Source organism: Ictidomys tridecemlineatus, chromosome 5, assembly GCF_052094955.1.
Source record: "Ictidomys tridecemlineatus isolate mIctTri1 chromosome 5, mIctTri1.hap1, whole genome shotgun sequence".
NCBI classification, from domain to species: domain Eukaryota; kingdom Metazoa; phylum Chordata; class Mammalia; order Rodentia; family Sciuridae; genus Ictidomys; species Ictidomys tridecemlineatus.
Window position 1 is genome coordinate 112089350 of NC_135481.1, and position 15936 is coordinate 112105285.

The 15936-nt window shown below is 32.3% G+C and overlaps 1 protein-coding gene across 3 annotated transcripts in view; it reads right to left on the reverse strand.

The window, feature by feature from the left end:
* The window catches only part of Tc2n (tandem C2 domains, nuclear), a 41294-nt gene that overhangs the window by 13013 nt on the left and 12345 nt on the right, over nt 1–15936 (reverse strand). For all 3 annotated transcript variants that reach the window (XM_078050726.1, XM_078050724.1, XM_078050725.1), the window contains 6 exons: nt 13965–14198; nt 7089–7256; nt 5946–6037; nt 4331–4406; nt 3715–3815; nt 2912–3028 (listed from right to left, as the gene is read on the reverse strand). In XM_078050726.1, coding sequence (XP_077906852.1) covers nt 2912–3028; nt 3715–3815; nt 4331–4406; nt 5946–6037; nt 7089–7256; nt 13965–14198 — 788 coding nt within the window. The remainder of the gene's footprint in view (nt 1–2911; nt 3029–3714; nt 3816–4330; nt 4407–5945; nt 6038–7088; nt 7257–13964; nt 14199–15936) is intronic.

Genomic DNA, 15936 nt, shown 5'->3' on the forward strand with positions numbered 1-15936 from the left:
CCCCTCCCATCTTCTCTCTCTACCCCAATCTACTGTAATTCATTTCTCTCCTTGTTTTTTTCCCATTCCCCTCACAACCTCTTATTTGTAATTTTGTATAACAATGAGGGTCTCCTTCCATTTCCATGCAATTTCCCTTTTCTCTCCCTTTCCCTCCCACCTCATGTCTCTGTTTAATGTTAATCTTTTCCTCCTGCTCTTCCTCCCTGCTCTGTTCTTAGTTGCTCTCATTATATCAAAGAAGACATTTGGCATTTGTTTTTTAGGGATTGGCTAGCTTCACTTAGCATAATCTGCTCTAATGCCATCCATTTCCCTGCAAATTCCATGATTTTGTCATTTTTTAGTACTGAGTAATACTCCATTGTGTATAAATGCCACATTTTTTTTATCCATTCATCTATTGAAGGGCATCTGGGTAATTTAAAAAAAAATTTTAATGTAAATGAAAATGAGAAGAGCCATGACTTGTTTTTCCCGAGTTTATTCTGGATATTACCTTCCTCAACTTCACAAATCATCTTTTTAATTACCTAGGAACTCAGGTCAATATTAACATTGAGCTCACCAAAATATAGCTTCTTCCCTTTTTAAAAATTAAATTGTAGGGGCTGGGGATATAGCTCAGTTGGTAAGGTGCTTGCTTTGAATGCACAAGGCCCTAGGTTCGATCCCCAGCACCAAAAAGAAAAAAGAAATTAAACTGTTTTTTAATCTTTGGATCTAGGACATCTTTCCTACTATTTACCACAATTCTTCAACAGTTAGAGTAGTTCAAGAATCGCACATGTGAGCATGTTCAGTGCCCAGAATCTTGAATTATCACATGGACATATTTGAATTATCTCTTAAAGGAGACTAAACACTAGATGGTTCTTTTCTATACACTTCCTTTTTTTCCATCTTTAGTGTATCCTTTTGAAAAGGCAAGATATCTGGGCAACTAACATAAATATTTTTGATACTCTGCACTAAAAAAATTTTGGCCAAATTTTCACCCGTACTATAATATAATCACTTACATCTGTACAGTCAGAATCATGTTTCTAGAATTTTACCACTACTGAACTTTTTCTTTAAGACTTTCAAGCCACAGGACCACACTGACAATACATTGCACATAAAATGTTAAACAAGTTTACAAATTAAGCAAGTCTGTGCAGATTTACTTCATAGTTTCCACATTTTGCCACAATAGGGATCTCCCAAAAATCTGCTGTATAAAAATAAATGTTAAAAATGAAAGATCCTATGTAGGTAGGTTCCAATATGCAAACATTTTTCCCTCTAACTTTTCCTAAGTTAATTTAGTTTATTTTTTAAAAAGTAAAATTGTTTAATTCAGAAAGTATTCTTCCTTGAGTGATAGAATTATAACCAGAGTTAAGATTTATTTCCATCTAGACTTTCTATGATGCATATTTTCATAAAGTGAGATCGTGACATACATACACACACCAATTTTTGATCACTGACTTTTTCAATAATTTAGGACATTTTCCCCTGTACTTAAAAACTCTTCCTATCCATAATTTTTCACAGCTGCCTAGTATTCTATCACATAGTGTTCTGGGTTGAATTGTATTGTATCCCCAAAAAAGATATGTTGAAATTCTAACTCCCAGTACCTCAGAATGTGACATCATTTGCAAATGTCTCATTGCAGATATGATTCATAAAGTTAAAATAAGGTAATATGGGCATAGGGTAGACCCCAATCCAGTATGAGTGGTATCTTTGTAAGTACGTGGCCATGTGAAAACACAGAAACAGAGAGAACACCATATGAAGATGGAGGCAAAGTCAAGAAATAAGAAAAGCCAAGGATTGTTGGCCATAGCAGAATCTGGAAGGAAGAGTGGAGCAGATTCCCCCTAAGAAAAGGAACCAACATTGCTGACACCTTGATTTTGGACTTCTATTCCCCCCTCCCCATCCATGCTAAGGGTTGAACCCAGAGCCTTACACATGCTATACAAGCACTCCATCACTGAGCTCTATCCTTAGTCCCAAGTTTCTGTTGTTTTAAAGCCATCCAGTTTGTGGCACTTTTTTTTTTTTTACAGCAGCCTGAAGAAATTAATTAAATGGGTATACCATCAGGTTTTTTGATCATTCCTCTATGATGCCTTGAGATTATTTTTCACTTTTCACTATGAAAAAACCACCAAGACTATTTTATAAACAGTTTTGTTTGGATTTCAGATTACTTCCAAGGAGTAGATTCCAGGTAGAATTACTAGAAATATATAAGATTTTGATGTGTACTGTCAAAATCATTTCTAGAAAATTGTATGTTGTAGCATACTTGAAAAATATTTCCTTATTTAAATAAGAAAAAAAGAAAGATCAATATATAATTTAAATCTGTATTTCTATAATTGATAGAAACAGTAATGTTTTGCTTATTAGTCATTTGAATTCTTATTTTTAAATGGTAGTTCTTTTCATTTGCATATAAAACCCTAAGTTTTCTATGTCAAAAAAATAATAATGAGCATGTATTTAAATTAATGTGAAATAAGAATTTATAAAAGCCAGGAACATAAACTACTCCATTTATAGCAACTGGAAGTATTTAAAAGTGAGTAATTGCAATTGTGCAATTATTTTTCAAAGCCCAGTTAGGAAAAAGAAAAGATGAAAATATACACATTTATTTTCCTTTTAAATATATATTTTAGATACTGTTAATCTATATATTTTAGTGATCAAAATTTTCTTTTTAAATGAATTTTAATATTAGACAATAAAATATCAAAACATTTTGAGACTAAAAATTATCTTTAAAAAGCAAGAACACATAATTTTTAGTTTCCCAAAAGTAAAACACTTTCTTATTCTTTACATGGATAAAAGTGATAAATATTAGAAGAACAGAAAGGAAATTAAAACATAAACAGTCACTTACATTAGAAGCTTCCTTTGCTGATGACTTGAAATGCACTGGTTTGGGCAACGCTAGTATTCCCTTTACAGAAATAGTGGGAGTATCGCCATAACTAGAAGGCCAACTTAAATCTCTGCACTAAAAAATTAAATAGTATAGTTGGAATTTTACAAAGGACACTGACAATACAAATATTTGATGTATTTGTTGAGTTAATGGCTTTGGATGATGATTTTCAAGGTTTTTAAATAAACTTCAGTATATATTGAGACTTCATGTTTCATCCACATTAAAATAATTTTGATATTAAATATAGATATACCAATTTTCTTCTTGCAGTTGAAAACATACAAATAGGGCTGGGGTTGTGGCTCAGTGGGAGAGTGCTTGTCTAACAGTGAGGCACTGGGTTCAATACTTAGCACCACATAAATGAATAAAGTCATAAAAAATACATATACTCATCACACATATTTTTATTTTCTTAAATGCTTTTTTTTTTTTTTTTTTTTTGGGTACTGGAAATTCAACCCTGGGCACTCTACCACTGAACTTCATCCCCAACCCTTTTTGTTTTTTATTTTGGGACAGACCTCAAATTTGTGATCCTCCTGCTTCATCCTCTCAAAGTCACTGAATTACAGGTATGCATCACGATACCTGCTTCTTAAATGCTTTATCAAGAACTATTTCCTGAAAAACACTATAGAACCCCAAATTCCAAAGACTAACTATTACCTCTTTCCCCAGAAGAGGGCAACAACAGATAAGTGTCTAAATATTTAATTTTGAAATAAAAGTTGGTATTAACTATACTAATTTACCTGTAAAACTGTGATCCAAATCTGCTCCACTGAAGAATTATAAAACAATTTCACATTCAATCTGCCAAAATCTCTTTCATCTCCTGAGAGAGTAATCGTATCTGAATTGTAAACAAAAGACAAAGATGTTTCAAAATTTCATGTAATCTTTTAAATTCAATTTTATGAGCACAACTGAAAAATGCCAACAATTATTTTTTAAGGTTTCCAATTTAGTAAGGCAAAAATCATACTTCTATGTTTTATTAAAGTACAAAAGGTGAAATAAACCATATAACTACAAGATATAAAATTTTACCCAAATTGCAGTGTGGAAAATTTAAGTTAAAGCTTTAACAAACTATCTCAAATAATGTTTATATGACTTTAGTACGGTATGCTTCTGGAACTTTCTTCATTCATCTACTTTAAAACAAATGTACAAAGATGTTTAATAGCTTCACTTTTAAAAAACTGATTCATTCATGCCTGAACACTGAAAAATAACCATCTGATCTGAGTATCCATATACAGATAATACTGTCAATATAGATATAATCATGTAGAATTTTTTTTAATGATCATGTTCACTTTCAAATTACTAATGAGTATAAAAATGTAATATTATATTCCTTACCCAGGCTTCTGTTACTCCCCTGAGAATTTTTTCTTGAAGATGTACTACTGGGTACACTAGACAACGAATCATGTCTCTACAAATAAAATCTTTTAGTTAGAAATTACATATAAAACTGTAAGGATTCGGATACTTATGCCTCAATACCTGCCCCATCAAACTGCATGCTAATCATTTTGACAATGTTACTGGTCAGAATTTTCACTTTTAGACAATTAAAGAGAAAAATAAGTTTTCTCTGTGTGTTATCAGGAAAATTTTAAACATCTTACGAAAAAATATACTATAATGTCTCTGCTGGTTTTGGTTTGGTTTTATAATAAAGAGAAAGAGATTATTTCTTAAATTCCATACAGAAACATTAATGACAATTAGAATATGTTTGGAAATGCCCAGTTACCTAAAAACCTATAAAATAACATATTAAACAATGATCTCTCTAGTAGAAATAAAAACTCAGGCTCCACCATAGGGCTGCTGAATCAAAAATTCTGGGCAGCAAGGGATGGCAATCTGTATTTTAACAAGCTCTCCAAATAATTCTGATGCATGGTCAAGAATTGTTGCTATAAAGAATTAATTCTACAAGAAATTGACTAAGAATTTTTATTAAGGATGATTTAGAATACATTTCCATTGTATAAACCATAAGTATGTATGTGTGTACATATGTACACACACACACACACACACACACACACATTCACACAAGCGCACAAGTGTATATAAAAACATTTACACAGATTTTGCTTTCATTTACAGGAATACAGATAATTTGTCATGCTATTTTGCTTATCTCTATCTTCTAATTTTAAATAGTCATAGTTTATTTGCATTAAAAATGAAAACTTTTTGATACTTTTTTGAAAGTATCAAAAATTTTCTCCCTGGCTTTACCCATACATGCTCGTAATTCCAGCTACCAGGAGAATTGCAAGTTTGAGGCTGACCTGGACAATCTAGCAAGAACCTGCCTCAAAATAAAATTTTAAAAAGGGCCGAAGATATAGCTCAGTGGTAGAGTGACTGCCTAGCATGCATAAGACCCTAGGTTTAATCCTCAGTACCACAAAATACAAAAACAAAGTAACTCAAAAATAGGATACTGTATTAATATAAGTGAATAAAGTTCTCCACCTTTATAGGAATGTTAATTTTTTTAAAAAAATTTAATATTTATTTTTCAGTTTTCGGCGGACACAACATCTTTGTACATGGTGCAGAGGATCGAACCTGGGCCACACGCATGCCAGGCAAGCACACTACCGCTTGCGCCACATTCCCAGCCCAGGAATGTTAATTTTTAATAAAAACATTAAGGAAAGTTGATAAGTATTTTAATTATACTATTTAAAATTCCAACTGCCTCAAGATTCCTTAAGTGCATACCAACTGAGAGAAAATTCACACAAAAAAAGAACAAAAGAAAAATACTGTCTTTCATTAGTCAACTGGGAACTTCCCAAAGTAATGCATATGGGAAATGTATTTATTGTCCAAATATTAGAATAGCTATATACACAAAAAGCATGTTATTCTAATGTTGATTTATGCATTTCTGAATTTTTAATTTGAAATAATTATCACATATAAAAAAATTATATAACTATTTTACCTGGATGAATCTCTGAGATGAACTTGTAAGATCAAACATAGATTTGCTTAGACCAGGGGAACCAGGAAGTTTGCTGGTCCTTAGGTCACAAACTACACAGGGAAAATAAAGAAATGCTTATTTTTATAACAAGGAAAATGAAACACTGGAATTCTACTTAATTATTATAAACTAAATCTCTATAGAAATACTTTGTGAAAATTATGTGCAGATCTATGTAAGAAATAAAGCCTTTTGATGAGATCTAAAACATTTATTTTTCATTATTTTATTTTATTTGAAATAGAAATCAAACAACACATTTTCATATCCATATCAAAATGGATTTTTGTTCACGTTTCCCAATCCTCAATCTGAGAAGACTATCTAAGAGGATAGGATGTAAGTACTTTGTGTTATATGTACTTCAACTATTTAATGAGCACTTATCACATTTTAAAAAAAAAATCAATTCTGAATCTTATGTGCTCCTGTCTTTTTAGTGTCCTTCGTAACCTGAAAGGGCCTTGAAGAAAGGAACTCGGTAAACCAACCCTATGCTATATTCTAGTACAGTGCGGAACAGTTCCTTTAGTAAATATTTCTTCCTTTTTTTCAGTACCCCACCCTGAATCTAGTGGCAGAGAAAGCTAGATATATCATCATCCTACAAAACAATGGGGATTTATGAATTAGAAACACACATGCTAGTCTATAATTGGAATAGTTTCAAATATGAAAGTATAAAAATGTTATAGTTATTTAATATTCTCTTTGTTTCTATTTCTAATTACATCATACATTTTTAAACTCGTCATTCTGACTAGAACACAAAAGAAAAAACTTATAAATATCTGTTGTAGAGTTTGGATAGAAGGTACATAAATTAATAAAAATAATCTAAAAATAACTTTCAAAAAGGAAAAATTAATTAAAATTTGTAACTACCAATAGACACAATACATCAATCTTTCAGTTTTTAAATTAGTTATAACAACAGAGAGAAATCATGCTGTTTATCATAACACTTGTGAAGCCTGCTTTTCTCTTATTTAAAAATTATTTTTAATAATAAGAATCATATCATCCAGGTCTCAGATTTAATTTGATTGCTAAATTTGCTAAGGAGACACACAGAAGAAAAGCACAAAAGATTTTTGAGACCTGATCCATACAGTCTTGTTGCTTCTGAATGAGGAGGAAAACGCCGACTCAAATCAGGTGAAAAGTGCTGATACTTATAGAAAGGGTTGTACACATCATAGCTGGGCCCATGCTGGGCCGAACTGGAAAGTTCCACCTTTCGATCTCCAAAAGATGCTCTGGCAGATCCTGAAAAAAGCATTTCTAATGTTTTACAACATCGTCTCCTTGGTCCAACAGATGGTACACTCAAGACAAAGGAAAAAAAATGTTATATTTCAAGTAATACTAAATTACATGCCTTTGATATCTTTAAAAAATGAGCACACATTTATGAAGTTCTAACTACATCAACTATTGTGCAAGGGAATAGTCAGGAATCTTGCTCTTAAGACAGTTTAGCAAATTTCTGGCATTTTCTCTTTGACCTAGAGACAATTCTGTATTTTGTGATCTGAGTTTCTTTTTATTTTTCTTCTAACATATAGAACATCTTTGAAATGGAAAAAAAATCTTGGAGATACACCCTCTTCAAGAAGATACAGAACATTTATAAAACTTGACTACATGCTGAGATAAACTTACAGCTCTTAAATTTGAAAGGACTGAACTCACATAAAGTATATTTTCTTACCACAATGCAATTAAGTTAGAAATTAAATAACAAGAAGATGAATAAAAATATTTATATGGAAACAGTAGGACTACGAATAAGCAAAAAAGATAATCTTTAAGAAAAAAAGATTTTCTCTATGGGGTTGTAATAATAGAATATTGGGGGCTGGGGTGTGGGTCAGAGGTAAAGCGTTTGCCTAGCACATGCAAGGCCCTGGGTTCAATCCTTAGCACTACCTAAAAATAAACAGATAAAATAAAGGTATTGTGTCCAACTACATCTAAAAAATAAATATTAAAAAAAGAATAGAATATTGGCACAGTGACAGAAAAATAGATCAGTGAAACAGAATAAAAGGTCCTGAAAGAGATACTCATTTTTTGAGTGTATACACTTGATTTATAACTGAGGTAGCCCTGCAGAGCAGTGGGGAAAGGACGGTCTTTTCTCTAAAGTATTAAGACAATTCAATATTGATATGGAAAAAATTATAAGCCTTCTTTCAACCAAATATATTGATAAAAATTAATTCCCTGGGGCTTGTAGATCTAAATTAAGTGCCAAGGGCAAGCAAGTAAAGCTTCTGTACTTGTTAATTTGTAATTTTTTCACAAACTTAGGACAGGGAAATACTACTTAAATGGAACACAGAACATATTAACCATAAATGTATTCAGCTATACTAAAAGTCAAAATTTCCATTTGTCAAAAGACTAAGAGAATACAAAGGTAACCCACAGAGTGGGAGATCTCATAACTGGCAAGAGCTTATATCCAGAACATATGAGGAACTCATATAAATCAGTACAAAAAGGATAGACAGACCTCAATATAAATTGGCTTATGACTTAAACAGGCAACAACAGAAGAGGTCAACAACCTCATTAATAATGAAAGAAATATGAGTTTAAACCCCATTGAAGGGGCTGGGGATGTGGCTCAAGCGGTAGCGCGCTCGCCTGGCATTCGTGCGGCCCGGGTTCGATCCTCAGCACCACATACCAACAAAGATGTTGTGTCCACCGAGAACTAAAAAATAAATATTAAAAAAAAAATTCTCTCTCTCTCTCTCTCTCTCTCTCTCTCTCCTCTCTCACTCTCTCTTTAAAAAAAAAATAAACCCCATTGAAATATTACCACACAACAGTATAGCTGAAACTAAAAATATTACCAAGAGCAAACACTGACAAGAAGCAATGTAAACAACTGTACTTTGCTGGTGTGAATGTAATTGATCCAATCACTGTGATTAATAGTTTGGCAGTTACTACTAAAGCTGAAGATATTCATACTCAATGACCCAATAATGTCATTGTAGACATATATACAACAGAAATCTCTATATGTGTACACCAAGAGACATGTACAAGAATTTATAAATATCATTATCTCTACTAGCCAAAAATTGAAAAAGAACCTCAAATGTAAATAACAGTAAAACAGATAAAAAGTAGTATATACCTGCTACATAAAAATACCTTCTAATATTCTATACAAAAATACCATATATTATGCTATTTAGAATAAATTGTAATGTACATTTACATACAGATATGAAAACAAATTAAAACTAACAATGTGAAAGAATCTCACAATGTTGAATGAAAAACATAAACAAAAGAATATATACTAATATCATTTTGTTTAAATATAGGTCAGAACACAGAAAAAAATTAAACCTCTATTTAAGGGATATGTGCTTAATTGTTAAGAAGAAAAACTAGAAAATTATAATGACTGTGTAAAAACTAAAAATAAAATCACCAGATAATCCAACTATCCTACTCCTAGGTATATATCTGAAGGAAATGAAGTCAGCATACAAAAGACACCTGCATACCCATGTTTACTGAGGCACTATTCACAACAGCCAATATATGGAATCAGTCTATGGACCATCAACAGACAAATGGATAAAGAAAATGTGGTACATACACACAGTAAAGTAATTATTAAGGCATAAAAAGAATGAAATCCTGTTACTTGAAGGAAAATAAGCCAGACCAGAAAGGCAAATATTACATGTTTACATGTGGAAACTCAAAACATAATATTAAATTATAAAAAGATGACCAGAAAGTAGAGAAGTAACTATGAGGAGCTGGGAAGAGAGTCTGAGGGAGTAGGGAGAAAGGGCAGGGTGAGAGAGGACACACCAGAGGGTGAATGTAATCCTTGCACTAATTCATTAGGCTTCTCTCTAGGCATGCATGAAAATGTCACAGCAAAACCCATTAATTTGTATGATTAATAAGTGTTCATAAAAATGCAACTCTGATACCCTGGGTGACTGTCAGGAAGGGGACAGGGAGGCTTTTGGGTTGCTAGTGATACTCTATTTATCTTGTGCTGTCTGCAGATGTTTTGCTTCCTTTAATAACTTACTATACTATGTGTTTCTGTTTTGTGCATTAGCCTATGTGTGTATGATATCTCACAATTTAAAAATTTCTTAAGATTAATGATCATTTTAGGAATAAAATATAGACATAAAATGAAGTTTTTCAAAGGTTTATTTTACTGTCATCTTTTAATTCCTTTTATCCCACTTAAAATGAAACACACAGAAACTGGTATTTTCTGAATTATCTAAATATAAAATAAGTGATTTTGCATAAAGTTAGGAAGAGAAAAATAAAATACGGAATATGAGGTAGGATTTTATCCTCATCCTGGTTCAAATATCTGTTACAACCAAGTATATCTAGCACATGGGAGAGAAGCCTAATGAATTGTGATGTCAGATTCATTACCTATATATCTTATCAACGGACACTGAGATCATTTAGCACACAAACAATATTACAAATCTTTATAGTAACCCAAGTAGCCTGATCATTAGGAAGAAATCCTTCAAATACAAGAAATCCTACAGTAGTAGCACCAAGATGATTTACTAGCTTAATAAGCTACACTTAAAAAAGAATACAGTATTCTCATTTCATTTTTCTCATTAGAGAAATTCAATTTTTCCCTGAGATAGTATAGAATTTCTCTCAATTTACTAAAGAATAAAACTAAATGTAAAGTTACAAGATTGCTCATCCTTCTCAAAAGCCTATTTAAAATTCTTTAAATTTAAAATGCATATTCTTAATGGCTAGGTAAGTAGATATGTGAAAAAACAAGAACAGCACAATGTTAATAGTAATTTTTTTATGAAGGCAGTAAAGTACAGCTATAAATCACACCTATTATCAAGAATGAAATCCTGTCACTTGAAGGAAAATAAGTTAGACCAGAAATTATTCCATATACAAAAAAACTTCAAATATACTTGAATTATAATTTTAGTTGCTATTGATAGGGGTCTATCTTCTCAAAACTTTGTCCTCTGTCTCAGGCCATCATTTGCACATGCACACATGCACACCTACACACATAAGACTTAGGTTCCAAGAATACTTCTTGAATCTAAGTAAATAAAGTAATTTTCTGGGCTGTGGTTGTGCCTCAGTGGTACAGCACTTGCCTAGGATACATGAGGCAGTGGGTTCAATCCTCACACCACATAAAAATAAATAACTAAAATAATTGTATTCATCTACAATTAAAAAAATTTTTAAAGAGTAATTTTCTCTTCAATATATAAAAATTAGATAGTTTTACTACATCCTCAATGAACCTACAATTTAAGAGTTAATTTTTCACTCATTCAACTCAAAATGCAATTTGTTTTCTAGTGAGTGCAATGAGAAAAACAAAGAAAAGCCATAACATAAAATACCTTGTGTGTCTCAGAATACAGAATTTATTAAACAATCATGGTACACCCATATGATGAAATACTATGGAGTCATTAAAAAGCAATGGATAAGCCAGGCATGGAGGTACATGCCTATAATCCCAGCATCTCCAGAGGTTGAAGTAGGAGGATTGTGAGTTCAAAGTCAGCCTTAGTAACTTAGTGAGGTCCTGAGTAATTCAGCAAAACTGTGTCTCTAAATAAATTATCAAAAAGGGTTGGGGATGTGGCTCAGTGATAAAGCACTTCTGAGTCCAATCCCTGGTACCAAAAATAAATAAATAAAAACACTGAATAAGAAAACATGTTCACCATGTATAATGTGAATAAATGATTATGAGATTACTTGCACAGTCTGATCCTGATGTTGTTAACAAGTATGAAATAAAGCAATAAGATCTATTGAGCAGGATATCCTGTGAGCCAGAACTTTTTTTAAAGTTTGTTCTTTTAGTTATGCATGATAATAGAAAAACTATTTTTGAGAAATACTAGATATGCACTGGGTTCATCTTTCCTTCTTTCCAAAAACAAAAAAACAAAAACTACTCCTACCAGACCCAACTCTCCTATAGATAACAACAAATTATCTAGACAAAACAAAATCCCTAAAGGCACTGAAGAATAAAGAACAGTAGTGCAGATTCTGGATACCAGTTGACTCTTGAAAAAAAGGTAAGGGCCTAAAATGAGTTATCTGTTTTGATAACTTTAAGCCTGAGTATAGGCCAAAAGTGACACCACACGGGATATGTAAAACTCCAGCAGCAAATGCATAGAAAAAGCAGAAAGCAGAATTCCAGGCAACCAGAGCTGCTGGAAAGAAAGGTGGGAATCCTGGAAAGGAGAGAGTTCCAAATTTTATAAAGGAAGTCTGCTCAAATATCTGACTGATCCATGAATCACCATACAAGGTTGCTGCCAAGACAGAATTTGCAGTCTACATTTAACCGAGTTACATATCTGATGGAAGGGAGGGACAAAGGAAGGAAACAAGGGGGCGGGAGAGGAGGGAAAGAGAATTTCTCAAATTAATGTAACTAAATCTAGAGTATCTACAACATAACATTCAATGTCCAGAATATAATTCAAAATTATTCCATATACAAAGAAACTGGAAAATGTTAACTCATTCTCAAGAAAAAAGGCAAGTCACAGAATCCAAATCTTGATGATGTTAAAATTAGCAAAGATTTTAAAGCTTAAAGACATAAAATAGGCTTGAAGTAATATAAAAATAGAAAATTGTGTGAGACACATAAAAAAATAAGAAAAAGAAGCAAATATAAATTCTAAAATTGAAAATGCACACCTCAAATAAAACATTCACTAGTTAGGCTGAACAGCAGAATGGCGATTACAGAAGTAAAAGACTGTGAACTTGAAAAGAGAACACCATTACCCAAACTAACGAAGAGAAAGGAAAAAAATATGATTAGAAAAAATGAACAGTCTCAGAGAGCCATAGAACATTATCAAAACTCAAAATGTGTGTAATTGGAATCTCAGAAGATGGAAAGAGGATAGGGCAGAAAAAAAAATAGTGACAGGAATTTGGAATATACTGTTGTATATACTCTTCAATATTCAATAAACATACATAAAATTCAGCGCATATACACTTGGGCAGCTCACAGTCTATAAGATTTATGTCAAAAGAAGAAACTGTAAACAGATTACTAAACTTTTTTGAGTATTTAGAGGGAAGCATATTGATGTCTTCAATTTACTCTAAAATGCATTCCCCATCCCTCACCAAAAAAAAAAAAAAAAAAAAAAAAAGCGGGGGGATTAATAATGTGTAGAAGACCAGGTAGGTGAATAGATATGTGATAATAACAAGTACTGAAAATGCTAATATGAGAATTTATGTGGTAAACACACAGGTAGGTACTCACTGTTAAGTTCTTCCAACTTTTCTGTAAGTTTAAAATTTTTCTAATAAAAATTTGAGGGGGGAAAGTCACTGGTGGAGTTTCAGTGGAATAATACAAATTATTTTAAAAGTTACATATTGCTTCATCCTATCTTCATTAGTTCCTGGCCTCTACAACATAAGCCAAATATCAGCCAATGAATCTATCTTATTCAGGTAGCTACTTAGTCTGGGAGACAGACTGGTAAAGAAACAAGGGAAGGAAAAAGGACTACCTGGCTGTTTCCTTATTTCTCATTGTACCAATTTTTAGAAAGTGGTAGATGAGAAACTACTTGTTTTTATGTTTACTGATCAAATACAGGATAATTCTTTTATTTTTTATTTCTAGATATGTGAAAGATTACTGAGATGTATGTTATTCTTGTTTTAAAACACCAAATCTATATACAAATTCATTACATGTGATCAGATTTCATACTGGGACCCTTCAAACACACTATACATTCAGTTCTTCTACAGAAAGAGCAAAACACATAAAAACAAAATATATAATTTTAATATAAATTTTGTATTAAAGATAAAAGAGTAAAATAACATCAATGACAGTATTTAAAATGCTGTATGTTAAGTTTTAAATCCTGCTATTTTATTATTTACCTTCAAGTTCTTCCAGATGAGAAGGAGTTCCTTGTGCCCTGGGCTGAATATAAGATAACTTGAACTTAGGCACCACAAATGGTACTTCTTTGCCATGAGAGGGTATTTTGGAAAGCAAATAATCCTCAGTACAGCCAACCTGAGGCTTTACAGAAACAGAAGTCAACGGAGGTATACAGATAGTGGTAGTCTGACTATTTGAGACTGCTGCTTTACTGTCTCTTTCCACAGAAACTGCATATAAAAGAAAAAAGAAAGATAGAAAAAAGTCACAAATATGAATCATATTACATATAATAATCTAAACCTAGAAATTTCTGACACATAAACTACTCTTAGGTCCTATAAGCACTTCCAGAATCTATGTTAATTTTGACGGAAGTCTAGTAATTAATACACTATTGCTAAAGTACACTATCACATCATAATGGTTAAAAGTAGTTTTTAAAGATTCATTCCTAATAAAGTTCATTGATGAAAAATGTTTATTTTGTAGTTGATTTCATAACTCTTTCAAGTGAAAATCTAGTCATTTAAAAATGGGTTTCATGGGAGGCGAAGGGAAGGGGCAGTGGGTTAGCAATGATGGTGGAATGTAATGGGCATCATTATCCAAAGTACACGTATGAAGACATAAATTGATATGAATATACTTTATATACAATCAAAGGTATAAAAATTGTGCTCTATATGTGTAATATGAATTGTAATGCATTCTGCTGTCATTTATTTTTAAAAATCAATTAAAAATTAAATAAATAAAAAATGAAAATGGGTTTCATTGTGGCATATTTATACATGCAAATAACATACTTTAAAATCAAGAATCAATAAATGAGATGGATTCAAACCAAAAAGCTTCTTCACAGCAAAGGAAACAATCAATAATGTGAAGGGAGAGCCTATAGAATGAGAGAAAATCCTTACCACATGCACCTCAGATAGAGAATTAATCTCCAGGATATATAAAGAACTCAAAAAACCTAACACCAAAAAATCCCAAATAACCCAATCAATAAACGGGATAAGGAACTAAACAGACACTTTACAGAAGAAGAAATGCAATTGATCAACAAACATATGAAAAAATGTTCATCATCTGTAGCAATTAGAGAAATGCAAATCAAATCTACTCTAAGATTTCATCTCACTCCAGTCAGAATGACAATTTTCAAGAATACAAGCAACAATAAATTTTGGTGAGGATGTAGGGGAAAAGGTACATTCATACATTGCTGGTGGGACTGCAAATTGGTGTAGCCACTAAGGAAAGCAGTATGGAGATTCCTCAGAAAACCTGGAATGGAACCACCTTTGACCCAGTTATCCCACTCCTTGGTCTATACCCAAAGGATTCAAATTCAACATACTACAGTGATGCAGGCACATTAATGTTTACAGCAGCTCAATTCACAATAGTTAAATTATGGAACCAACCTAGATGCCTTAAAATGGATGAATGGATAAAGAAAATGTGGTATATGTACAGAATGGAATATTACTCAGCCTTAAATAAGAATGAAATTATGAGCTTTGCAGGTAAATGGAGGGAGCTGGAGAATATCATGCTAAGTGAAATAAGCCAACCCCAAAGAACCAAAGGTGGAATATTTTCTCTGACATACAGATGCTAACTCACAATAAGAGGGGCAGGGATAAAGTAGGGTGGGGCAGCTAGACAAGATAAGGGGTACTTTCAATTAGACAGAAGGGAGTGAAGTGAGGGGAGCGGGTATGAGAGTAGGAAAGGTAGAATGAATTGGACATTATGGCCCTATGTGCATGTATGATTACACTACTGGTGTAGAAGAATAAGTTATACTCCATTTATGTATGATGTGTCAAAATGCTTTCTACTGTCATGTGTAACTATTTGCAACAAATAAAAAGAAAAAAATAGCATACTTTGATCACTCCCTCCCCCACATCCTCATTACCCTCTATTACCTCTCCTCTCCCTATTCCATCCCCT